This window comes from Diceros bicornis, chromosome 1 (assembly GCF_020826845.1).
Source record: "Diceros bicornis minor isolate mBicDic1 chromosome 1, mDicBic1.mat.cur, whole genome shotgun sequence".
NCBI classification, from domain to species: Eukaryota; Metazoa; Chordata; class Mammalia; order Perissodactyla; family Rhinocerotidae; genus Diceros; species Diceros bicornis.
In genome coordinates this window covers 11,028,726-11,055,928 of record NC_080740.1, presented here as the reverse complement: position 1 = coordinate 11,055,928, position 27,203 = coordinate 11,028,726, and the positions used below count along the sequence as shown (strand labels likewise).

The following is a 27,203-nucleotide window of genomic DNA, read 5'->3' as shown; positions in this document are numbered from 1 at the left end:
CTGTTTTTTCCTCATAAAATAAAGATAAATGATTTGCTAAAATCCATACAATTAGAAATCGATTCAAGAATCACGCCAAGAACTTAAGTTCTTTCCACTATGCCTCATTTCCTCTCAACAAAAGGCCATCCCCAAAACATCTGGATTTGCTGGAATTTCAAAATTCAGCTAAGACATGATCACTGTCCTCAAGTTTACATATAATGGAAGAGACACTCAAGTAAATAATTAATAATAAATACTTATGAAATACCTATATAAGAAAGGACTGTTCTAGAAAAAGTATACATGCGTACAAACAGATACTCCTCTACACTATTCATTAAATCCTTACCACCATCCTGAGTCAGGTATTAGCATTATTTCCAAATTATGAAAGAAAAACTGAGGATGAACAATTGAATAAGCTGCCCACTGTCTCACATCTACTAAGCTGCAGGGCTGAAATTCAGATCAGTTAGTCAGGCTAAGTGTTCACCACTTCTAGGCAGTGGGACAATAACATGTCCAGAAGGGGTTACAGATATGCAATAGGATTCTCATGGCTATAAACTGTTTTAGTAGTAGTATTTTAAAGTATAAAAGTATAGCCATTCAAAAATGTATAATAGTTTTAATGTCATTTGAACAGTATTTCTCCCTCTGTAAACTTCTTAAATTCAGTAATTTTGTGAGGAGGTACACACACCTGTACTACATTGCATCTCTTCCAAACTTAACCATTGAGACATCCTACGTTGTCTAATTACTATACTACTTGTGATTTATTTATCAACAGTGAAGATTTCTATTCTGCAATTCATGTAAAAAAATACTGACTTTTCATATCAACCTAATTAGCAAGTATTCCCCACAATTTTTCCTATTACTGGAAGTATGTGCCAACATCATCATCATCATCATCATCATCATCATCACCATCTGATTTTAGATGTTCCTAAAATGTTTTAGATTCTATCGATTTTCTCAATTGGTTATTTACTTATAACTTCAGGATCATAACAGTAAATGAAAATCTGATTCTTGACTGAATTTCATAATAAATGGTTTGCTTTCAGAAAAAAAAAGAAATGCCTATTTAAGAAAACAAATAGCTGAACTTTAATTAATTTAATTAAATTGATAAAGAAGACTATAGGTCTTTATAGCTTCAAAAAATTAATGTGTCAGAGTATGACTAATTTTAAAATTTGTTCTATGCAATAATTTGAAACACTATTAAGAATGTAGGTGATATAAAATATTTTGAAAATTAAAAATTATGAGGTAAGAATTTCAAAGGCCTAGAGTCACCTTAAGTACTTTATCCTCAATAGATTAATTTTAAATGATAACTTAATGAGTATATGGCTTACTTTTAATTAAAACGGAAGGGGCTGGCCTGATGGCATAGCGGTTAAGTGTACGCGCTCCACTTCGGCGGCCCAGAATTCGCAGGTTCAGAATCCCGGGCGTGTACCAGCACACCACTTGTCAAGCCATGCTGTGGCAGCATCCCATATAAAGTAGAGGAAGATGGGCCAGATGTTAGCCCAGGGCTAATCTTCCTCAGCAAAAAGAGGAGAATTGGCAACAGACGTTAGCTCAGGGCTAATCTTCCTCAAAAAAAATAAATAAATAAAATAAAACTGAAGAGTCATGAAATCAAAAGAAATCCCAAATTCCAAGAAAGTCACTAAAAAATGAAGATTATCACATCTTTTGACTCAAGTGCCCTGATAATTCTCTTGCTGAATCTTAATGTCGTAGGTGCAGGGAATGAAGAAATGATATCTAGAAGACTATGTCATCTTACCAAGGGAGGAAAAATTATCTCAAAGTTTAAAAGTTTCTGCAAAGGCAAAATAAGCAACAAATCTGAGAGAGAGATTATCACAATATGGAATCTAACTTAAGAAGCTAAAGACAAGATACTGTAATTGATAGACAAAGCTGAAATGCCACACATAACTGCAAAATCCTTCATTTTACTACCCTGTGTAGAAACAACGGGGATTAGGTAAGGGACTCAGAAGTATTTTACCTCAACAGTGGTGTAAAATTAGACCTAAAATAAATGTTCTGGTCCTCTTTAAGAAAGTTTTAAAAGCAAGACCCTAAGAATGACATTGTTGCCAACTAACTTAACTGTGTCCCAGAACAAAGTACAGATTTATAGGACTACAAAAATTTATTGCACCAAATAAGAAGATTTACAATGTTTGGCATCCAATCAAAGATTAACAGCCATGCAACGAAAAAGAAAAATAGAACATATAATGAGCAGAAAAATCTATCAAAACCTACCCCAAAATAATACAGATTACAGAATTGGTAGACAAGGTCATTAAAAGTCATTATAATTCTATTCCTTAAATTCAAGAATGTAAAAGAAAGACTGAACATGGTAAGAAGAGTTAATGGAAGATGTTAAAAAGATGCAAATCAAACTTAGATGAAAACCACAATGTCTGTGAAAAATACACTGAATGGAATTAACAGCATATTAGACATAGCAGAAGAAACAATTAGGGAATACGCAGAGCAATGGACACTATTCAAAATAAAAAACAAGGAAAAAAAAGAAAGGAATAAAGCAAAGAGGATCAGTGAGCTATGGGACAAATTCAAGCAACATAATAGACATGTAATTGGAGTCTCCAAACAAGGAGGAAGGGAAACAGAAAAACTATTTGAATAATGACCAAAATTTTGCCAAAATTGGCTAAAAATATAAACCAACAGATCAAAGAGGCTCATAAAGAAAGAAAACTACACCAAAGCACATCATAATCAAACTGCTTAAAGGCAATGATAAAGAGAAAACTCTTAGAAGCATCTGGAGAAAAAAGGCACATTGCTTAGATAGGAAGAACAATAAGAATGATAGTTGACTAGCCAGAAGACAGTAGAGCAATATTTTTAAAGTACTGAGAAAAAATTATCAACTTACAATTTTATACCCAGTGAAAATCTTTTAAAAAGAAAGGTGAAACACCGACTTTTGCAGATACACAAAACCTGACAGAATTCATCACAAGCAGATCTGCATGAAAAAAAAAATTAAACGAAGTCCTTCTGAAAAAAAGTAAATAATATTACATGGAAACCTGGATCTACACAAAGGAATGAATTGCTCTGGAAGAGGTAACTTTGTGGGTAGATATAAAAGACTTTTTTTAAAACATATAAATCACTTTAAAAGATAACTTAGAATTCTGATTCTAGACAAGATGGTGATAGTTCATTACATCCTATTATTCTCACTAATTACAACCCAAAACCTTGAAAAGATACTTCAAACAACTAGGAAACAATTCTCTCAGGTGGAGAAAAAGCAGATTTACTAGGGACCTTGGAACTTGAGGAATGACTTAGCAAAGAGCTTCCTGATTGGTCCTGTTTTGTTTTGTTGCCTTTTACATATCCAGCCTGGATATTAGAGAAGCCTGCAACATGAAACATCAATGGGTGCAAATAAACAAACAAAAAGTAAAGCCACTTCTATCTGGGCAAAAGAAGAGTAGCCAAGAAAGACAAAAGCCTTTTGCCTAGAACCCTTCCCTGTCCTCCCAGTCCAGGCAAAGAACCCAGAAGAAGCTATGCTCATCCCCATCCTGATCCCCATCTAGTACTACAGAGAGGAGACTACAGGTCCCTCCAACCTCACCATGAACTAACGAAGTGGAGTCCTTTCTTCTCCCAACTTGGTGCTATAGCCATGGAACTTGTAGGCAGACTTATCATCCATTCTTACCCCGCACTAATCAGGTGGCACTCTTCTCCCCACTGCCACAGACATATACCATGACCAAGCAGAGTGTATTCCAGGAACGCAAGGCAAAAGCTCAATTTCTGTAATCCCACATTAACAGTCTAAAGAAGAAAACTCACATGATCACATCAATTGATACAGAAAAAGCATTTAAGACAATTCCATACGTCTCCATAATAAAACCAATCAGCAAACTAGGAATAGAAGGGAACTTCTATAACCTGATGATGAGGATGTGCAAAATATGCTATAGCTAACATCATACTTACTGGTGAAAGACTGAATGTTTTCCTCCTAAAATGGGAAACAAGGCAAGGATTTCTGTTCCCACCACTACAGTTCAACATAGTAGTTTCATGTCCTAGCCAGTGAAATAAGGCAAGGAGAGGAAGTAAAAGGCATAAAAATTGGAAAGAAAGAATAAAATTGTACCTATTTGCAGATAACATTATTGTCTACATAAAAGATCCCAAGGAATCTAATTAATAAAAAAAAACTAAAACAAATAAGGGAATTTAGCAAGGCTGGAGAATATAAAATTAACACACACAAAAAAACCATATTTTTAAATACTAGTAACGAACAACTGGAACCTCAAATTAAAAAGCAAAACCATTTATAATAGCTCCAAGAAGACTGAAATATCTAGAAATAAATCTAACAAAACATGTACAGGATATGTGTGCTAAAAACTACAAAATGCTGATGAAAGACACCAAAGATAACCTAAAAAAATAGACATACTGTGTCCATGGATGGGAAGACTCAATTGAATTTTTTTGTAAATAGAGTAAAGATGATTTTAAAATGTATTTGGAAAGGCAAAGTAAAGAAATTACCTAAAACAACATTGAAAAAAAGAATAAACTTGGAGGAATTACACAACCCATTTTTAAGGATTACAACTTAATCCCTAAATCCTCAATCCTTAATCCTTAATTAAGTAATTAAGACAGTGTGGGGCTAGTGGAGGGATAGACACATAGATCCATGAAATACAACACAGAGTCCAGAAATAAATCCACACGAGTACAGCCAATGATTTTTAATAAAGGTGCAAAAGCAAATGAATGGAGAAAGGAGTCTTTTCAACTAATGCAGTTAGTTCAATTGGACATTCATATCCAAGAAAATGAACCTCAACCTAAACCTCACACCTTATACAAAAATTAATTCAAAATAGATCACAGATCTAAATGTAAAACATATACCTTTCTTTAAAAAAATCCTAGAAAATCTTCATGATCCCTAAGGGTTAGGTGAAGTCTTTAAAAATGACACCAAAAGCATAATCTATAAAAGAAAAAAAAAATCCACAAATTGGACTTCATCAAAAATAAAAACTTTTGCTCTACAAAAGACTCTGTTAATACAATGAACAAACCAGAAACAGACTGAAAGAAGAAATTCCCAAATCACATATCTGGCAGAGGAAAACAAACAATCCAACTAAAGAAATGAGTAAAAGATTTGAACGGACACTTCATCAAGGAAGATACATGGGTGGCGAATAAGCACATGAAAAGATATTCAACACCCTTAGCCATTAAGGAAATACAAATTAAAGCCACAATAAGATAGTAAAACACACCTCTTAGAATGGCTAAAAAAAAAACTACTGACAATACCAAGTGCTGGTGAGAATGTGGATCTTGCATATACTTCAGGTCAGAATGTAAAATGGTACACCTACTTTGGAAAATGGTTTAGCAGTTTCTTAATAAAGTTAAAGACATACTTATCATACAACCCAGCATTCACAATCTCAGATATTTATTCTAGACCAGAGGTTAGCAAACTCTTTCTAAAAGCACCAAAAGTAAATATTTTAGACATTACACACCATAAGGTCTCTGTTAACAACTATTCAACTTTGCCACTGTAAAACAAAAGCAGCCACAGACAATATATAAACAAACAGGCATGCTTATGTTCCACTAAAACTTTATTTACCAAAATGGCCAGCCAATCTACAGGCTATACTTTGCCTAACTTCAACCTCTGCACTAGAGAAATGAAAACTTACTTCACACCTTCACACAGACCCCTACACACATATGTTCAAAGCAGCTTTGCAATAGCTAAAAAGTGGGAACAACCCAAACGTTCTTCGGTCAGTAAATGGATAAACAAACTGTGGTACATCCATACAACGTACTACTCAGCAATAAATAAAAATTAATTAGTGATATATGCAACAACTTGAATATATCTCAAGGGCATTATCCTCAGTGTAAAAAAAGTCTATCTCAAAAGGTTACATACTGTATGATTCCATAAATATGATATTCTCAAAATGACAAAACTGTAACGAAGAAGAACAGATAAGTGGTTGCTGGCGGTTACATTGGAGACAGGGTACGACTATAAAGGGGTAGCATAAGTAAATGAAGGGGTCTCTCTGTGGTAATAAAGCAGTTCTGTATCCTGATTGTGGTGGTGGTTACACAAATCCACACTTGTAGTAAAATTCATATAACTATAAAAACACAAAAACAAAACAAAACACAACACAACAACAAAAAACCCCAGAGTGCTTGTTAAAACTGGTGAAATCTGTATTAGGTCTGTAGTTTAGCTAATAATATTGTACCAATGTCAATTTCCTCCTTTTAATAATGTACTATGGCTATGTATTGTTATCATTGTGGAAGCTGGGTGAAGGGTACACTGGAACGCTATAATTTTTGAAAACTTTTGTGAGTCTAAAATAATTTCAAAATAAATTGTAAAAGTTAATTGGCTGTTGCAAACAATAATAATAACAATATATTGTGGAGTTTATAACATATGTAGAAGTAAAATATATGACCACGATAGCATTCAAGTTCAGGAGAGGAGAAATGGAAGAATATTGTTGTAAGATTCTTAGACTATCTGTGAAGTAGTATATCACTTCAACATAATCTCTGATAAGGTAAATATATATGCTATAAACCCTAAAGCAAGAACTAAAATAGCATAAAAATGAGTTATAATAAACCAACCAAAAAGATGAAATAGAATCATAAAAAATAAAAATATTTCATTAGTCTAAAAGAACACAGAATAAGAGGAACAAGGAAATGGAATAAAGATGGAACAAATAGAGAGAGAGTAGATTTTAAAATCATCATTATCAATAACCACATAAAATGTAAATAGCCTAAACATTCCAATTAAAAGACACAGATTGCCAGATTGGATTAAAAAAAGTAAAAACCAATTACATACTTCTTAAAAGAAACCCAATTTAAATAAATACAAAAATAGTCAAAAGCAAAAGAATAAAAAAAGATATACCATGCTAACTCCTTTCAAAAGAAAGCTGGAGTAGGAGTATAATAACAGCATAATAAATATTTCTTTCAAGTGCACACAGACCATTGAATAAGAGAGAGCATATCTGGGGCCATAACACAAGTCCAAATAAATTTATTAGGATTCAAGGCATATAAATTTTTCCAATAACAAAGGAACTAAATTAAAAATCAATAACAGAAAAATGTCTGCAATATCCAAAAAAAAATTGTAAACTAAATTACAAACATCTAAATAATTCATGAGTGAAAATGTAATAAAAAGGGAAATTAGAAAGTACTTTAAACTATACGAAAATGAAAACACGACATACCAAAATTTATGAAATGCGGTTAAAGCAGCACTTGGGAGGAAATTTAGATCCTAAAATGCCTGTATTAGGTAAGAAGAAAGGTCTCAAATCAATGACCTCAGCTTCCACTTCAAAGTGAGAGATCTGATAAAATATTTACACGACCTGTACTTTGAGAACTACAAACAACTACCCAGTGATTAAGGAATACTAATCAAAATTTCTAAACCTTGGCACTACCGACATTTTGGACCAGATAATTCTTAAATGTGGAAGCCTGTCTTGTGCATTGTAGGATGTTTAGCAGCATCCAAGTCTTCTACCCACTGGATGCCAGTAGCAGCTGCTGGCTATGACAACCAAAAATGTCTCCAGGCGCCAGCCCCGTGGCGTAGCGGTTAAGTGCACGCAATCTGCTTCAGCGGCCCATGGTTCACGGGTTCAGATCCCAGATGCGCACCAACACACTACTCGTCAAGCCATGCTGTGGTGGCGTCCCATACAAAGTAGAGGAAGATGGGCATGAATGTTAGCCCAGGGCCAATCTTCCTCGGCAAAAAGAGGAGGATTGGCATCAGATGTTAGCTCGCGGCTAATATTCCTCACAAAAAAAAAAAAAAATGTCTCCAGATTCACCATATATCCCTGAAAGAGCAAACTCTCCCCCAGTTGAGAACCACTGGCCTAAATAAATGGAGAGATATATCTTGTTCATGGGTCAGAAGACTGAGTATTGTTAAGATGTCAATTCTGTAGACTCAAAGCATTCCCAATCAAGATTTCAGCAGACTTAGTTGTAGAAATTGACAAATTGATTCTAAATCTCATCAGAAAATATGAAGTATATAAAATATTTAAAACAACTTTGGAAAAAAACAAAGTTAAAAGACTTATACTACCTGAATTCAAGATTTATCATAAACCTAAGTAATCAAGACAGTTTGGGGTTGGCACAGAGATAAATAAATAGATCAGTGGAACAGAACAGAGTCCAGATATAGGCCTATACATACACAGACAAGTGATTTTCAAAACAGTGCAAGAAAATTCAGTGGAGAATTCAACAAATGATGCTAGAACAACTGAATACCCATGTGCAAAATATGAACCACAATCCATACCTTACACTATATACAAAAACTAACAATAATTCTAAAGTCTATTCTATGGCTTAACGAGAAAATATATACCTTGAGCAGGATTTCTGCACCACTTACATTACTGATTTAGTTCCCACATTCCAAAAAGGTCAGGAAATTATAAAGTGTTTAATATAAAAATGGCAGATGTATACATTTTATCACAGAAAAAAACAGTGTTAGGATTTCTTTTTCAGGCATTCAAACAACACATTTGCAACCCATACTCCCACAAACCTGAAAGTCATTACTATTTTTGACAAAGCCTTTGGCAGAGTACCATAATAAATGATCCAATTCTGATATTTCATCTGGAAATACCCACTTGGATTCAAAGTCCTCCAAACCACAGGGACACATGGCAATAATATAGGATTCTGGACTGCTGTTTTTAAAAACAATTTTGGCTGCTTTTGGCTAACTTATTTTACCTCATTTTTATATATCTGAGAAATGTAAGTTAAATAAATGTAGGGAGACTGTTTGAACTTAGAACGCATTTTCCACAAGTTGCAACATATAGTAAGATACAAACTAGCCTACATCTTACTATATGTTGTAACATTTTTCAAACTAAAATATAACTGAAACAATTACCTGTAATGAGAATACTAGAGAAATAGCCCAGTAACAATGAAAAAGCACTCTTCTGAATGATGCTTCAATCTCGCCTAAATGTTAACGTGCAGAGATTGCTACTTGTCCCTCAATATCCCCCCACCTCTTTTACACAGTAATGGAAATCTGGGCAGAGGACACACCTGAAGATCACATTTCAGACTCCCTTACAGCTAGGTGAAGCTGTGTGACTTAGTTCTGGACACTTGGATGTGAGCAAAAGTAACAAGTACAATTTTAGGGTGATGGCCTTAAAGAAAATGCACATGCTCTTTATTTTCTCTTTTAACTCCGTCTTGTTACCTGAAAGGTGAACATAACAGTGAAGCGAGAGCAGCCATCTTGGACCAGGGGATAAACACTACTTGTTAAAAATGGCAAAGCAGCATAATTAGAGAAGCCTGGGCCTCCAACATCATAAAGCCATCATATCAACCCAGGACTGCCTATTTGGATTTTTACATCAAAGAAAAAGAAACCTCCATGCTATTTAAGTCGTCAGATTTTCAGCCTAAACTAACCAATATCCCATGGTGGGGGGCAGGGGAGATGAAGGGAAAGGAAATACAAATAGACTTTACTATAATTCAAATAAAGGCCTATAGCCAGTTCGTGTGTGTGTGTGTGTGTGTGTGTGTGTGTGTGTGTGTGTATCATGTTTAACTTTCCTTCAAACTTCACAGTTTTCTTTCATTAGGACCATTTTTAGAAATATAAAACTACAGTATGTTAGATGACCTGGAATGAATCCAAGAAATTACTTTAAAACTTTATAGATGAGAAAACAGAGGTAGGAATAAGCTAAATGATAAGTCTAAGGTTATTCTTATCAAAAATAATTAGGTCTTTTTTTGTGGCTCATAAATGAAATATTTTTTCCGAAGAAACAGAGCAAGTTACGACAGCAAAAAAAGAAGAGGAAGACATTATTAATTAAAATGTATTGTTTGCATGACAAAGTATATGCTGCAAAATCAGCATGACTGTGAAGGGCAGAGGGAAAGCAGCAACACAGAGTACATGAATAATCTCCTGAGTGGGTGATAATACTTATAGTGAAGAGACAATGAGTTCTAAACACTTGCACTAGAGTATGCTTCCATCCAGAACAATCTACTGCCAACTGAAGAGCACTGGTGATGGGGCAGGAGGGGTCCCAGAGGCTTGTACTGTACAGAGAAAAAGAGTTAGTGTCCACCTGGTCATTCAACATGTATTCCAATGGGAATTAAGTTAAAATAAAAACATCTATTTATCTATAAAGAAAAGCCAATCAGAGTATAAATGAAATTTGGGGCGTTAGGAGCTCAAAAGCAATCTTATGAAAATCATGGAGCCACTCTTTCCAAAAAATGTATATAAATATCAACATAAACATTATACATTTTAAACATTCCATTGCTTTGGAAATTAATAATTCTTTCACTGTGATAAAACAAAAAATAAGATTTCCAAAAAATTGAGTCTTTTGGAACACAAAAATTAGTGGTTACTTCCTTTTAAAACAATAGGAAAAAAAAGAAAATCTGATAAAAATGGAACTATCAAATAAGTCTCATATGACCTGAATATTCAAAATGTTCAAATTATGCAGTGATCTCCAACACAGCATTACACACATAAAACTTCTTGAATTGATGGTAACAAATGCCTAAAAACCTTGACTCTCAGAGGCACAAATCTGGTAGCAAATGTACTTAGAACTCATGGAATATACTTTGCCATTGAAGAGCAATCTTATGTCAACAAACAACAGAATTCACTGCAACTTTTGGAGTTGAATCTATGTTCATTCTTTTCTTTTCTTCTAGGTATAGAAGGTCATTTTTGGCAACAATCAGATGTCTGTGTCATCAAGAAAAGGATTACACACTCCTTTTAAACTTTTAGGTCATCCAAAGCACAATTAGCCTTAAAAAGTATTCTGCCATCTCTCCAATTGTCTACATATTTTTGCCAGCAGATGAATTAACAAGATATTGTCACTCTGAAATTCAACTTGCAGAAGCACATCCTGAACCACTGGAAAAGTCCCACAGCAGTTTGGCCAAATGAAGTTGTGATCTTCATCTGCATCCATAAGTCTGATTGCAGCACGTCAAACTGAAAGTTTTACCTCATTCAAATATCCCAAAATATCACTCAAGTAAGCAAGTCATGAAAAAACTCCTCCATGTCAAACTGTTCTGAGAGTAGCCTTTCTCAAAAGCAAATTAATAAATGAATAAATAAGGAGGCAGCAAGCTAAACTGCAGTGTAGTGATTTAGGACATATCCTTTAGGGAACTAACACACTTCTGCATTACTGGGAATCTCTTATTCTGTTTCCATTTCTTGAGAAAACCTGTTGAAAAGGCAGTGGTTCAAGGCTTTGACTCTGACAGAGGTGATTAATTTCAGGGTGGTAAGCAAGATATCTTTCAGGATTATTGTCACAGGTTTTGATGCTGACACATGCCAAGCCAATTGTAAAAGACGTAAGTCATGATGACTTGAAAGTTCTCTCTTCATAAAACCACCAAATCAGATGTATTGCCAAGCATAGCAAGTACTCCATCCACGCCCAATGTACCAAATCCCCCTTTTCACCATGTCAAAGATACCAAAAGCCTTTCAGGTTTCCAAAAGGAACCCTACAAACTTGGAATTTGTTATGTATCAGTGTACACAAAACAGATAAAAACCAGAAACTGGCTGCATGAAATAATGTTGGCTGTTATATAGGAATGCTTGTTGAATGGGAAATGGCATCATTCCCAATCCGACAACGTTTTAAAATATCAGAAGAAACGGCAGTTCTGTAGAATTTAACATCATCTGATTGTGCTTGGGCCATTAATAACAAAATTTCAGCAGCCAGTTCAAACCTTACTTAACCTATTTTAAATTATCCTTTTAAGGACCTCAGCTTATTGAAACTTACATAAATTGGCTGCTAAGTAGAAAAAGTATGTATCTTCTAAACAGAAATAATTATTGAAATCAGTCTCTCTGTATTATTCTCTATAGGATAACTTCTAGTCGAAAAGAATGATTCCATCTGTTGCTTCAAATGTTCCTCTAATTGGTGAAATCTCTTTAATCATTCTGAATTAAAGAGTTTTTTAATATAATTTTTAAAATTCAATTTAGTTCCAGCACAAATTGTCAATAACTGTCTCTACACTTAATGTAGTAAAGATTTCCCTTCCTTTCTTCTACTATAGATCTCATATCTGATTGATAAACCACTGGCAAAAAGCAAATAATTCAATCTCTAATTATCCCATAAACTTGGGTATACTATACAAACAGTAAGTATCATACTTTCAATAAATAAACCACCCACCTTGACCTGAATTGGTGTAGGACAAGTGGCAGATATCCTTGTCTGTAAAGCATGCAAGCTTTGGAAAGCTTGGGTTGAAAGTTATTTCTTCCTATTTTAATATTTCTAGGCTTGATAATATAAATAAAATATCGTAATTCCTAATTGCATGTCTTACTACACTTAACTGTATCATTTTGTAATTTCAAATACATTCTAATAAAGTAGAAAATAAGTCATAATTATTAAATATTCAAAGGTAAATGTATTACTTTCTTTGTTAAAGTCAGTATTTCCCCCACCTTATTCAATAAACCCTGTCTCAATGGTCTAACTCCACTTTTCAGAACTGCTCATTCACGTAATTATCTCTATAATACTTACTTTTAAAACATTAAAAACTAAATATATTTTCCAATTATTGTTTTTCACAATTCATTAATGTAAAGCATTTAATGACTGTAACCTTGAAGCATTTTCCAACTTGGAAACCAAGTACTTTTCAAACTTTTATTTCTGAGGTATTGTGGGAATAATATGCTAGTTACTTAAATAATTCCTCAGTAAGTGCTCTGACATTTTACTACTTACAATATTATGGAAAGTTTTACTTACTGAAACATCTTTCAGGTTTTTCTCAAAGGAGAAATGACAGGACTCTTTAGAAAAATTAAACTTGTATGCGTCGGTTGATCCTGCTCCTGACACCAATGCTTTTCTCAGTTCATCAACATATTTCTCTTTTTCCATTGCCATGTCATCAGCTTCTTGGGAAATCTCTGATTCACAAACTATGGGAAACATCAATGAAAAGTTTTGAAATAAAAAATAAATTTCTAAACATGAGAATATTGGTTTACCTGCTGCTACTAATTTATCACTTATGTAACAGAATTTTAAACAAAAAGTAAAATCAATACCCACACCATACATTTTTAAATGCAATTATACCTTTTAACTGAACTAGCAATTTTTGAGAAATGCATTAATTTAGTCTCAAGTCTCACCTGAAAAACATTAGACTCCTTGCATTCCTTCTCTGTCCTCAGATAAAATACACTCATTGTAAATTACCACAGAAACTACCATCTTGTGTACCTGCTCCTAGGTCATAGCCAGATGAATTATTTCCTATAATGAATAATAAGTTCAGTATTTTACAACATCTTTCTTCCTTGCCTCAATTATTAAAGAGATTAAAGAGTCTATAGTCTATTTTTCACTCACATGGGCAGAGTCAAATTAAAGTAAAAATGGAGTTCATTCTTCTCATCTCATTATGTGCTGACAATAAGAAAGGTAGATTAAGGGATGTGATGAGGGAGAAAAGGAAGGAAATTAATATTTATTGAGTCTCCTCTATGGCATACATTATACTACAGATCTAGCTTCCAATTCTCTCATCTAGGTATATTTAAAGCTGACGTTTTACTCATTATTCAGATTTTTACTTCAATAACTATATTTTCAATTCTAGATATTCTCTTCGTTTCTTTTTCATATTATCCTGTTCTTGCCACACCCATCTTTTAAATATTTGAAAGCTTTAAACATGTTTAAAATCTCTTTCAGGTTGGACTTTATGCGTGGTTCCTGGGGTATTAATTCCATTTCTTCTAGCTGCTGATACATTCTCATCTGCCTTTTTTTCCTTTCATGCTTTGCAATGTTTGAACATGGCTCTCCTCTAGCCAGAGTATCAAGAGCTCTGGGCAGCAGAGGTAGTCTTAAATGAAGGTTACTGGTTTGCCTTTCTTGGAGTCTCAACAGGTTTCACCAGTTCTGGACCAGTTCCGAAAGTTCATTTCTTAACTTAGTTTTTACACTTGAGGCAGAGCTCAAATTTAAACCTCCCACTCCTCACCCATATATAACACAGACTGAGGGTTCTGATTTTTGTTAAGACTTTTATTCACTCATAGCTCTTAGTGACTAGTCTGATTCTATGCTGCATCTCCAAACCAGACAGTAGTGTTTTGTTTTTGTTTTTTTTAAGGAGATTTCATTAACCGATTAACTTCCAAGTTCCTTTCTTTATACTGAGAGCTCAGCTCCAATTCCTTACGAGGCCTGCAGTCTCAACACTCCACCCCACTGAGGTATTATAATCACAGGCATTTAGACACATATCTAGTTCAGATATTCCATGAATCTATAGTTAAGCTTTAGTTCTCATGAACCACTTTGGTTTTCAGACACCTCTTCATACAAGGCACCTGGGATTTCCCTTTCTTACATTCAAACGCTGCAATGTGTCCGCTTGCTTTTAAAATTACAAGATTTAAGTCTAACAATTTTTTGAAATGTGTATGTGGTTGGGTGGTTTCCTGCATCAACTCAGGCTACTGCAATGATGAAAGATCCATATGGTTCTATACTTTTCTATGTAAAGGTTACATTTATCTATTTTATCTGTTATAACACTGACAGATATTTTCATTTTACAAATGATCCAATTGAAACTCAGATCAAGTAACGGTCTAGTGTCATAGAGTAGGCAAGTGGTAAAGCTGGGATTCATACTTATGTCTCTCTAGTTGTTTGGTTTTGAGGTGGGGTAGAGATCTGGGACACTGGATAAATTATTTCCTTCCATGATATTAAAAAACACATTAGTATGAAATATTACAAAAAACAATGAAATCTTGATTTTAAAAAATCCATAAAATATAACACAGCTTTTCATAACTTTGGTCTGTGTGCTGTGAAATGTCTGGAAACTCCATGACAGGCAAGAGAAAGAGAGTCTTGGAATGTATCCATATATTTTTTCATGATCAATTTTTGATAATAAGTTCTGATATTTAAACATAAGCCTCAACATAGCCTTTGAGAAAAGGTAAGAATAAAAATATCTTATATTTCTATGTGATTTTACGGCTTCTAAAATACTTGCATATATTTTTTCTCTCTGAGGCAGATGCATACTATTTAAGATGATCACCACTATCAACTCTATTGACTTTTCAAATACCCTATTAGTTCTGAAAAAACATAAAAATAAGAAGATAAATGTTTCTTATTTAAGGAATTGTTTCATATTTTGTGTTGGGATAATTTTGAAGAGCTATAAATACCTAGGAAGGGAAATTATTCACAGAGAAATAGGAAATAAATCTGTAGAACAGTCATAGAAAAACGTAAGAACACATAAAAGAAAAATAAAGTATGCCTATTGGTAAAACATCTAGTAAAAAGTATTCTAAATTACATTAAAATGAAAAGATACCTATCTGAAAATACTTAACAGTGTATTGATTCAATTCATTTATTCAAAAATACTTAATAAGCATCTACTATGTGCCAGGCACTATTCTAGGCTACAACAGTTAAACTGACAGACAAAAATGGCAGCTTTATGGAGCCTAAAATCAAAGGCTGGTGTCTTAGATATCCTTGTAGGTATCCTCTTAGATATCCTCTTAGATATCCTCTGATGTTACTCCATCTGTGAATGCTGTGCTGATTATTGTTATGGAATATTTCATTTTTGAGAGGAAAAAAACCTATGAGAGGAAATTATTTTTCTACTTACTCTTTAAGAAAAAAATTTATTTGAACATTTCCTATAACAGAAATGCAAAATCTTGACTGCCTGTTTAGAACTTCAATCCTGAAAAAAAAACTTGGGCACCAGTTTTGAATTCTGTGCTAAGAACATCTGGAAGAGGCACAGCTGTAAGCATTCAATGCTCCAAAAACATCAATGACCAGAAATAAATGCCATGGAAATAATAAAATTTAGCAAGGATACAGCTGAACCGCGTAATATGGCATAAAAAGAGAGCAGATCAACATGACCAAACAACAAGAAATTGTTCTCAGACCGGTAGGAGCCAAGAAAGCATCACTTGAACACTATTTCTGGGTAGGTGAAGATGTAAGTAAAGAAAGAAGATTCTGTCCTTTGGATCCCTATGTATAATGAACCAAAAGACTGCATATCCTAAGTTTGTGTCAGAGCTTAGAAGACACACAGCCTCATCATCCCATTAGGGATTTTGATGGTATCACATCATGGACCTACTTTACTACTTTATTCATTAAAAATCCTTTTTCCACTGAGCTCTGTTACATAATCTCCATATAGGCCACTAAATATCAATGTTTAGGACAAATATAAGTGTATATAATTATTTGACAATAAACGTATTAATAAAATTTAATTTACTCTTCAACGAACTTTAAACTACTCCAGAGATGGGTGATATAAGTTTCTTACTGCTGACTGCAATTTTTACGAAAGTCACATAATAGTCATCGATCATTAACCCACTTTGTGACTTAACCCTGTGATATAACCCTCTATAATGTTGAAGTGATGATAGACCACATGATAATTAGACCCCAAAACATTCATTAGATAAAACATTGCTAATGGAAAAGAAATCAGTGAGTTCAGTGTGTGGGAGATTAAAAGGAACCCCACATCCTTTTAATTTCACTCAAATGAAAAGAGAAAAAAAATTGTCCAAATTGAAGGTTGAAGCAATCAAAAAGTTGTACAAAAAACAGGATGAGGTATAGGAAGGAAATCCATTTTCATGTTTCAACTATTTAATTGTTTCAATGTTCTTAATCATGTTATTGTCTATCTGTAAAGTGCCAAACCAAATTATATTTATATAATAAACCTTAACTAAACATGGAAACAATGTTATATTATTTTGTTTCATATTTTGTCCCCAAAATTTACACAAGAAAATAGAAATGAATAATGAGAGGTATAAAACATTTGTCGGGTTTAAAAGTTCATTTGATATCTTTGAACATAAAACAACCATACACAGTGCACTGTAAAATTTTCTGTTGGAAAGCTTGTTCAGTACAGGAAGCCAAATGTTAATAACCTAGCAAAGGATGCAGAAGTTTGATATCACTTTTTTGCCACACTAAATTTCATTAGCTGAAAAACAAATGGTAAAACATACTGCATTTATGAACAATGCCAACAATAAATAAACATGAAACTGGAGTTTTCATTAAAAAATATGAACTCTAAAATGAATAGTACATTTTCTTTTTTTCCTAACCAGTTTTATACATCTGACGCATCCTTTCACTTTTTGTTTCAAAGAATATCCATTGAGCATATAAGTCCCAGGTACTGGTCTAGATACTTATACAAAGTGGCTGACATTTCAGATGTATTCCTTGCTCTCAATGGATCTAGTCTAGTGAAACAATATTCATATTAATATTAAAAACAACTGCCAGCACATTTTGAATAATACAAATAAAATGTTCCATAAGTGTAAATAAAGTTAACTTAAATTTCTGGTTAAATTAAGATTTAAGGGTTAATCAGAGTACTCTTTTTTCCCAATGAGGTTTACTGACTAGATTAGAATTTACTCTTTTCTTTGGTAATTAAGGCTCTCAAAGCATCTCAAGGTCATCTCTCTGACCGTAAGTTCTCATTATACTTAGAATAAGCCATTTGTCAACTGGAAATATCTAAGATATAAATACAGTATTCCTTACACACAAGCAACCACTTCACCTAGGACCTGCCTCCTGGGCTGTGCTAATGGAACTGCTCTTCTCTCCCAGACAACCAGCATTAACTTTCTGCCATGGTCTTCAGCCCTAGGTACCCTCCTTCACCCCAAAACAGAGCTATTGTCACCTGGGTACACCTTCACCAGCATACATAGAGCTAACGTGACAAATTTTCACCCACTCCTGCACTGCAATAACCAACCAACAACTGATTTCTCTTACATAGAAATTTACAACTTAAATAGATACCATAATAGGTAACGCAAACATTACCCTTGAAATTTCTTTATTTTACCATAAGACTTATGTTAACATTCCTTGCTCTCTGTTACAAAAGACAAATAAAAATTTAAAAACTTGCAAGCATAAATTCAGTTTGACTGTGCTGTGTAACAGAATTTGTAACATTCAAGAAAGAAATGAAACTTCACATGTATTATAATTTTAAAAGGTAATATAATTATAGTAACAAATTTTAGGGCAACATTTCAAAAGTTGACAGAAGATACAAATAGTACATAAATTAACATGACAAAATTATTTTACTTAAAATATCATTCACAACACAACTCTAGAAATGACTGTTGCATAACTGTCGAAATAGCTTTTTAAATCTTTCAATAAAATACTTTAGAAGAGTGTTAAAACTCTGCTATAGGAGTAAAACATAATTCTAGATATTTTGACTTTATACCTGCCATGTTCCATAAGTGATATCAGGGCCATTAGCCTTTTTAAAAGATTATCGCCAAAGATAAAAAAATCAAAAGTCTATGTCATAAAATAGTCAAAATCCCACATACGGGTTTGAACCTTGGTTTACAAAGTTTTAGGCTATGATTTCTGTTTTGTTCTGTCACAAATGTAGCACATGTTTATTGGAAAACAATTCAAACAATATAAGTATATGAAATAAAAAGAAAACCACCACCACCCCACTCCCCCAAGCCAACACAAACCCTTAGCCCAGCCAACCCACCTTCCCATGCCTCCTAATATTTCCCTGGAGTCCTGAGAAAAGATATATGTAAAAAGTACTATTTATGTTTTGTATAAAGAGATCATTTAAAAACTCTGACCAACTCCAAGTACTAAGACTCAAATGGTAACCAGAATTTGCTGGGGCATATGCTTATTTCTCTATCCTTCTATTAATATCAATTATAGAAAACAGCATTAAATGTTACAAATCTGTGTGTAAATTAGACAGCTATAACAAGTAAAAGCAATCATATTAATTTTACCCAATATCTATTAAAGAAACACTTTAATTTGAAGTATTATTGAGGACTGAAGAAAAGCACATTATTGAAATTTTACTTTTAAAAAATTTGCTTTTAATATTACCTGTCCCAGTCCATGCTGACTGACCATCAGTAAGTGTAACAACGAAACCAGATCCTAGTGTTTTCTCCCAAGCAATTTGTAGAAAATGAATCATGTCAGGTTCAGAAGCAAGACAGATTCTGCTTACTTTTCTCTCCATTTCTGGTCACCTGTTATAGAACAAAAAAATCAATATTTTTGGAAGAAACTGTGACTATCCAATAGTGATATCTTCTGTGTTGGTCTCTCAGCTATACAAAGCACCAAGGAAATTAAAAAAAAAAAAAAAAGGCAAAAAAGCATATAATAGCCAACCACCAAACTTAGTAAATCACAGTTCTCTTCAATATTGATTCACAATTTTTACCGATAAGAAAAGCAGAGGCCCATAAATGGCAAATGATTTGCCCAAGTTGTGTAGCTGAATAAAAATTACTATCTCCAACAATATGAAAAGTAAATCTTCCCCAAGAGTCAACAGGCTCTTTGTCTACAACAAAAGAAATGGTCACAAGAACTTGTGTGAGTGACCTGAGAGTAATCTCAGGACTGGAGTGTGATTCTGATTAGTGAGGGTAAATTTGATCAGGAGTCTTAGCCTCTGACTAGAGAAAGACTATGAAATGAGAAAGCAGAGTAAGTGCAAAGATTAGGAAAAGAACATCTCAGAACCCAAGAGTCAGCAGTCATGCCTTCTCTAAGAAAGAGGTTCCCAGGCTCAGTGACCTACTGTGTCCACTGAGGCAAGAGCACCCTGTAGTAAAGATGGGTTATATTGAGCTTTCACAGCCAGAGGCCAATAAACTTTTTTTACATTTTTAAAATTTTGTATTGAAGTATTATATACAGAGAAAAGTACATACATCTAAAATACAACTTGATGAGTTTTACAACTGAACAAATCCCTGTAAGCAGCACCTAGATCAAGAAGAACATTACCACCCGAGAACTCAGTTGCACAATACCTTCCTTCCAGTCACTATGTCCCCAAATAACCACTCTCCTCACTTCTAACAGAGATTAGAGTTTTGAGTATTTTTGAACTTTTATGTAAATATAATCATATGGCATGCTTTATTTTCTGGCTTCTTTTGCCCAACATTTTGTTTGAGAAATTCATCCATATTGTTTCGTAGAGTTGTAGATCGTGTTCATGGTTGTATAGTATTCCATTATATGGATATAGTACAATTCATTTATCCATTCTACTAGTGATAGGCATTAGAGAACTTTCCAGGTTTTGACTATCACAAAAAGTGCTGCCATAAACATTCTAGCAAATATCTAGGCTTTTCTGTTGGGTATATACCTATGAGTGGAACTGCTGGGTCAGAAGATATGCACATGTTCAGTTTTAGTACTATACAGCCAAAAGTTTTCTAAAAACTTTGTACCAATTTACACTTGGTTATGAGTGTTCTGATTATTTCACACACTTGCAAACATTTCTCATGGTTTCAATTTTAGCCATTTTGGTGGGTATTTAGTACTACATTGTGGTTTTAATTCACATTTCCCTGATGAGTAATGATGTTGAGTCCTTTTCGTATCTTTATTTGGGCATTTGAATATCCTGTTTTGTGGATTGTCTGTTCAATTTTGCCAATGTTTTTCTTCAGTTGTTTTTTTTAATTGATTTTTTGTTTCTTTTCTTTTTGATTTGTTCTTTATATTTTAGATATGAATCCTTTTATAGATATACGTACCATGAATACCTTCTTTCACTCTGTAAGCTACCTTTTTTCTCTCATAATGGTATCTTTGGATGAAAACAAGTACTTAATTTTAATGAAGTGTAAATGTATCAAAATTTTTATGTAATGATTATACTTTTTTGTGTCCTGCTTAAGAACTCTTTAGTCACTAAAATGTTCTCCTATGTTTATCTAAAAGCTATACTTATATCTCTCACATTTAGAGCTGCAATCCATCTGGAATTGATTTTTGTGCATTGTGTCAGGTAGGGGTCAAGATGTATTTTTTCCACATGGATATCTAATTGACCCAGTACTATTTACTAAAGACCATCCTTTCCTGACTGCACTGCTGTACCTTCATCATAAATCATGTGACCAAATACGTATCCAAGGTTCAATTTTGTTTTTACTTTTTTTTTTGCAGGGGTGCAATTTCATATTTTATATTTGGCTTATCAAAGTTACATTGAATAGTGATTCTGTTACTGTGACCCAATACATTTATAATCTCTCCCTGACCCTGCCATTTAAAAATTTGATAAACCTCTCTTCTAAGTATTAACATCATTTATGTAAAATGTTGAGCAGGACAAGCTCACACATAGACTCCTGTGGATTGCCACTAGAAACGAGCCTCTTGTAGACATTTCTCAACACTCCTAGGTGGGTACACTGCTAGTAGCTCCATTTAAATCACGGACATCAGGAGAGTCCCCTGCAAAAACTACCTACTCTACTACCAGTCTAGCAATGCGATTAAAAAAAAAAAGGGAAATAAATTAAGACTGTTTCTTACTGATCCCACTGTCATTTCTAACGATTAAAGGTTCTTTCTCTATGAATTCAAAAACCATTCTTCTGGCAACTCACTCCAGAATCTTGCCCAGATTGACCTCAAACTTACCAGACTGCGGTATGACATATATTATTTAGTTCAAAGCAAATAAATATATTTTTTCTAATACTGGAATATCCTTTGACCATGCGTACTTCATTGAGATACTTAAGCTGTAGACGCTAACAAACAAAACTAAATACCCTAAAAATTACAAATATGCAAAGAAAAAACATTATAAAAGCCAAAACCAGAAACAAAGCAAAAACTTCAAAGATAAAAAACTAGAGAGAATTATTCTTTAATCACATAGCATGAATCTCTTACTAGATGATCCTTAAAAAGCTAAAAGAATATTCTTTAATCTTTTATTTGGGGGGAAGAGTGTAAAATTGCTTCAAATTTTTATGACCAATATATATAATATGCTATAAAACCCAAAAGTAAACTATTAATTGACATTTCATTGACAACTGATTAATAAGTTTTATTTTATTTTTTAAAGGATTATGTTTCTTTTTTGGGGGAGGGGGGGAGATTGGCCCTGAGCTAACATCTGTTGCCAATCTTCCTTCTTTTCTTTTTTCTCCCCAAAGCCCCCGTACATAGTTGTATATCCTAGTTGCAGGTCCTTCTAGTTCTTCTATGTGGGATGCCACCTCAGCATGTTTTAATGAGCAGTGAGTTGGTCTGTGCCCAGGATCCGCACCAGCCAACCCAAAGCGGAACGCGCGAACTTAACTGCTGCGCCACTGGGCTGACCCCAGTGAATTTTGTGGGTTTTTTTGTGAGGAAGATCAGCCCTGAGCTAACATCCATGCTAATCCTCCTCTTTTTGCTAAGGAAGACCAGCTCTGAGCTAACATCTATTGCCAATCCTCCTCCTTTTTTTTTTTTTCCCCAAAGCCCCAGCAGATAGCTGTATGTCATAGTTGCACATCCCTCTAGTTGCTGTATGTGGGACGCGGCCTCAGCACGGCCGGAGTAGCGGTGCGTCGGTGCGTGACCAGGATCCGAACCGGGCCGCCAGTAGTGGAGCCTGAGCACCCAACCGCCAAGCCACGGGGCCGGCCCCCCAGTAAGTTTTAATAAGAGCAAATTTTTAAATCAGGAGTTTTAATTTGCTTTCTCAATTTAAAACTATTATATTCTCATAAATAAAGCATCATATTTTTTCTCAAATAACAATTGAATATGAAAATAAAAACTCACTTTGTCAGCTCTTCACAAAACAAGGCTAACTTACTAGAGATCTCTATCTTGTAGGGTGGGAAGGATGCCTAATTACAGAATAACAGAGCTGTACTCTCTTACAGTAAAAAGCATAAGGAAGCAGAGAAACTTCCAGAATGAAAGAAAAAATATCTAAAATTAAGAGTGTAAGTTACCTGCAAATTGATAAATTAGCAATAACTCTAATTTCTACCTAGTTTACTCAGAACCTATTTTTCTTTCCAGTAAAAGACAAAGTGATAAAATAACCGTACTTGTAACCACATCAATTAAACATGTTAACATTTTAAAAATACATAAATTTGTAGGTTTGACTATATCATAATCACTGAAAAAAATATAATTATTTTTAAATATTTCATGCAGTCAAAAGTTTTTCCTACATCAAAGTCTTCTTTGCCTAAATGTGCTTAATTCTGAAATACTCCATCCATTTGTGAATATTTTCTTTTAGATCAATTAGTCAATACACTTAACATACAGCCAATTACTCACATGCTCTGTAATCCTTAAATTTGAAATTACTGGAAATGGGTGTTACTGTTTTTCTATGCCAATCATTGAAAGAGACACACAGTTAAAGGCTTGCATAATTCTAATGTGCCCAAACCTCACAATTTTGGGGGGAGGAGGGTAATAGAAACTACCTATGAAGGCCATTTTTTACCTCGTTGGGATTTATATACAAACACACAGATGCACACACACCTACAGATTATTTCTTCTTAAATATGCCCCAAGAACCACGGCTATCATTAGTAATTCATGTAACTTTGTGAAAGGAAAATGCAGCACTTAGAATTACTCTAAAACAGCAATTGGTTTCACTGCTACTTTTTACCATATTTGAGACAAATGACAAATTTCTAATTATAGAGAAAAATTAGTTTAAAACTTAATACTTCAGATGCCTGTCAGTGACTCATCCTAGTTTCACATAAGACAGAGGGCTTTAATCTCAATAATGTTAAAAAAGACATTTAGCAATCAGATTAGTTTTAACAACATATTTGAGTTATTCGTATTTCAAATATTTTCCAAATTTCTAATTAACTCTAGGAACTCATCACATTTTATTTTAAAGATTCTATTATATTAGTAAACTCAAAATTGAGATTTTGGGTGCTACAAGTGAGCCATGTTTAAGCACTTACCATATTAATAGCCCAAATATGACAACTCAGTTTCCTGTATTTTGTGCCTCAGTAGCCTCAGAAATGTTTTCTTTATATCAACTGAGGCTTAATATCCTGATAATATACTATTTGAACCAGTTTTGAAAGTATGTCATTTTTTTACTTACTGAGGTCACCCTCTCATTAAATATCAAATACTTAACATACCTAAGAATCAACCACAGAAACAGAAAAACGGATGACTTGGAATGTCTTTTAAGATTCAGTACGAGCAAATCAACCATCTCTTTGCTTTCACCAGCACTGAAAATGGGAATAGTCAGCCCAGTTTTTTTTCCGCAAGACTACTTGAAGAAAAGGGGTGGAATCCTCTTCAGAGGGCCTGATTGATTAGGGCCATAAGAAAGCCCATATTTTGTTTTGTAAGGGCACTAAAGGTCAAACTAGTATCTGCACCTCTCCCAGCCAGAGCCAAGGATCTAAGACAGCCTGCAGGTGGAAACAGTTGGGTCCCACCCCAATTTGTCCATCAGTAGCTTTATTGAGAGCTCAGAACAGTTGAGAATTGAGAAGCTTATCTTTAGTACTTTGTGTCTTTGATACTTGGCCTCTCTCTTAGAGAAGAGAAATAAGTTGTTGGCTGGTATGCAATTGATGTGATCTACACTCTGAACAAATACCATTCACAGTTGCCTCTGAATAAACAAGACGCTTTTTAAATTAGTTTACAAAGAATTTTGTATGCCCTTTTGGATGCTGATAAGGAGCAGTGCAGAAGCCAACTCTCTTAGGTCAGCTCAAGTTAGTGACAACACTATATCATTGATAAGACCATTTTGAACTTGAGCTTCTTTTCTTTTCCTTTATAGTAAGTCACGGCTTCTTTTCAAGCTGCTGGGGCTGCAGGTGTTCAAACTTCTGCAGCTAGGCCAAGGAGTTGTACTTACAGAGCAGAAAGGGCTACATGCATGTTTCTAATCAAGCAATTAACTTAAGTGCCCCCTTGTTGAGAAAAGTAGGCTAATACCTAAAGTGAGTTCAGAATAAAGATTAGCACACAGCACATGCTAGTAATAGTCTGTAATTAGATTCCTGATCACATTATTTTGTTTGACCTTGTTTTTTAAAAAAGGAAGAAAAGAAAGAAAATGTAAATTGTAAACCAGAAGTGGGGTGATAAATTTTTTAAAAGTTCTATCACATTTCAAAAATTAACGGACAGGACCATACACAATTGCTAGGTACAAAGGAAAGAAAGGTTTATGCAACAACCACCGTATGTCTTTTGATGTATGTCTTTTGATAAAACAAACATCACACAACAATTCAGGAAAACTAAGTGCAAAGAAAAGGACTATTTTCCTAATTGTTTAGTATTTTTTAAAAGCATTGACTATTCATGTTTTTCTTCTTATCAGAATTCCCACATTGAGGATTTTTTCAAATTAATAATTTGTTCCTAGCATTTTCGTTATTAATACCATGTCAACTCGCTGGTCAGTGTTATCTACCTGACCAAAGGGTAAATTAAGGTTTTTCTGAAAAATGACCACAAAATCAATTTACCTTTCAATTTCCAAAGCAATTAAAACAAAAATATCAAGCTAACCTTCTATAGAAGAAATGCTTTCCTGAAATGTTTTGAAGTTAGAATTTTCTAAACCTTATGGGTAAAGAATTTATAGGATTATTAAATACCATCATGCCAAGATTTTTTCCATTCTATTAATTTTGAAAATGAAAGTAAGGTGACCATCTGTCCAGGTTTGCCTGAGATTTTCCAAGTTTTAACACTGAAAGTCCTGTATCCTAGGAAACCTCCCAACCCCAGGCAAACTAGGATTGGTCGCCCTAAGTAAGAGAGAAATATAGTTAAAACTGTTGGCAGATCTTGTTCAAAAACTTGTAATACACCGCTGATGTTCAAGGAAGCATTAAATTAACAATCTGACGCTTCAGGAATAAAGCATTAGAACTATAAATTAAGTCTGAAAAATAGAGGATCTTTGCCATGGTCATAGTCCGTTCTCAATTACCTCTTATGACCGTGGAATGCCAGCTGCCGCCATTCCAAATATCATATTGCTGCTCATTTCCTCTGCTTATCTTTTACAAACACCATTAATAATCATTAGTTTCAGTGATTCATTTAAATTTCACTTCCTCTTTCTTTTCTCTTACCCAAGGAAGTATTTAAAAATAATAAAATGGCCTGAATAAATTTCCCAAATAAAATCTAACACTAGATCCAAAGTGCCCTTAAAATTGGACCCAAAGTTCCAAGACTATGACTTCCTTTATATTCATCAAATGGACACTCCTGATTACAAATAACTTTGGCAGAAAGGATAAGAGTATACTTATCATTTTAGAAACTTTCCAAGCTTTCACAAGAACACCAGTTCTAATTGCAGTTTCATGTGAGAATGACACTTCACAGAACTGAAGTGATAAGATAGTACCTGAAACATAGAATTAGCTAAGCAAGTCTTTTTTCATTAAGAATTTAGTAATGATGATTTCTTAAAAACCTCGAAGTTTTGACATCTCTCTTACATTTTAATTTCAGAAGCGTTAAGGGTATTCCTATGAAACACCATCAGTTAAGCTTACAAACAGTCTTTTCTACTTAAAAAATGTGCTGCTCAGAACTGAAATGTAACCAAAAGCACTTGTATGGAAAAGGAACAAGATCAGCACTATACTTTTCTCCCGTTCACAAACCCACCATTTACTTACAACTGTACCCATTTAGCTGCCTATTTTCTAATAGTAAAAAAGGGGATGAATGATAAGATTGGGGTACAATGAGAGTTAATCCTGGGGGGAAAAAAAAACCCTATACCATATCCTTAACTGGTGACACTACGTAATTTAGCCATACAAAAATATTTAGGAACCATATGAAATTGCCAATATTTAACAATTTTTAACCTACAAAAAATGGCAATTTCACACAGTTCAAATAATACTAAGTTATAAACAGCACATGAGGACTTCCATTCCTAATGGGATGAATAATTACATACTTATTTCCCATGTTGCAATTTCTGAGTCTAAGTCC

At 33.9% G+C, this 27,203-nt stretch overlaps 1 protein-coding gene across 6 annotated transcripts in view; it reads right to left on the bottom strand.

Annotated features, from left to right (window-relative positions):
- Window positions 1-27,203, bottom strand: part of XRCC4 (X-ray repair cross complementing 4) — a 232,211-nt gene that overhangs the window by 191,177 nt on the left and 13,831 nt on the right. For all 6 annotated transcript variants that reach the window (XM_058525411.1, XM_058525367.1, XM_058525208.1 and 3 more), the window contains 2 exons: window positions 19,260-19,408; window positions 13,026-13,201 (listed from right to left, as the gene is read on the bottom strand). In XM_058525411.1, coding sequence (XP_058381394.1) covers window positions 13,026-13,201; window positions 19,260-19,398 — 315 coding nt within the window. In that variant the 5' untranslated portion in view covers window positions 19,399-19,408. The remainder of the gene's footprint in view (window positions 1-13,025; window positions 13,202-19,259; window positions 19,409-27,203) is intronic.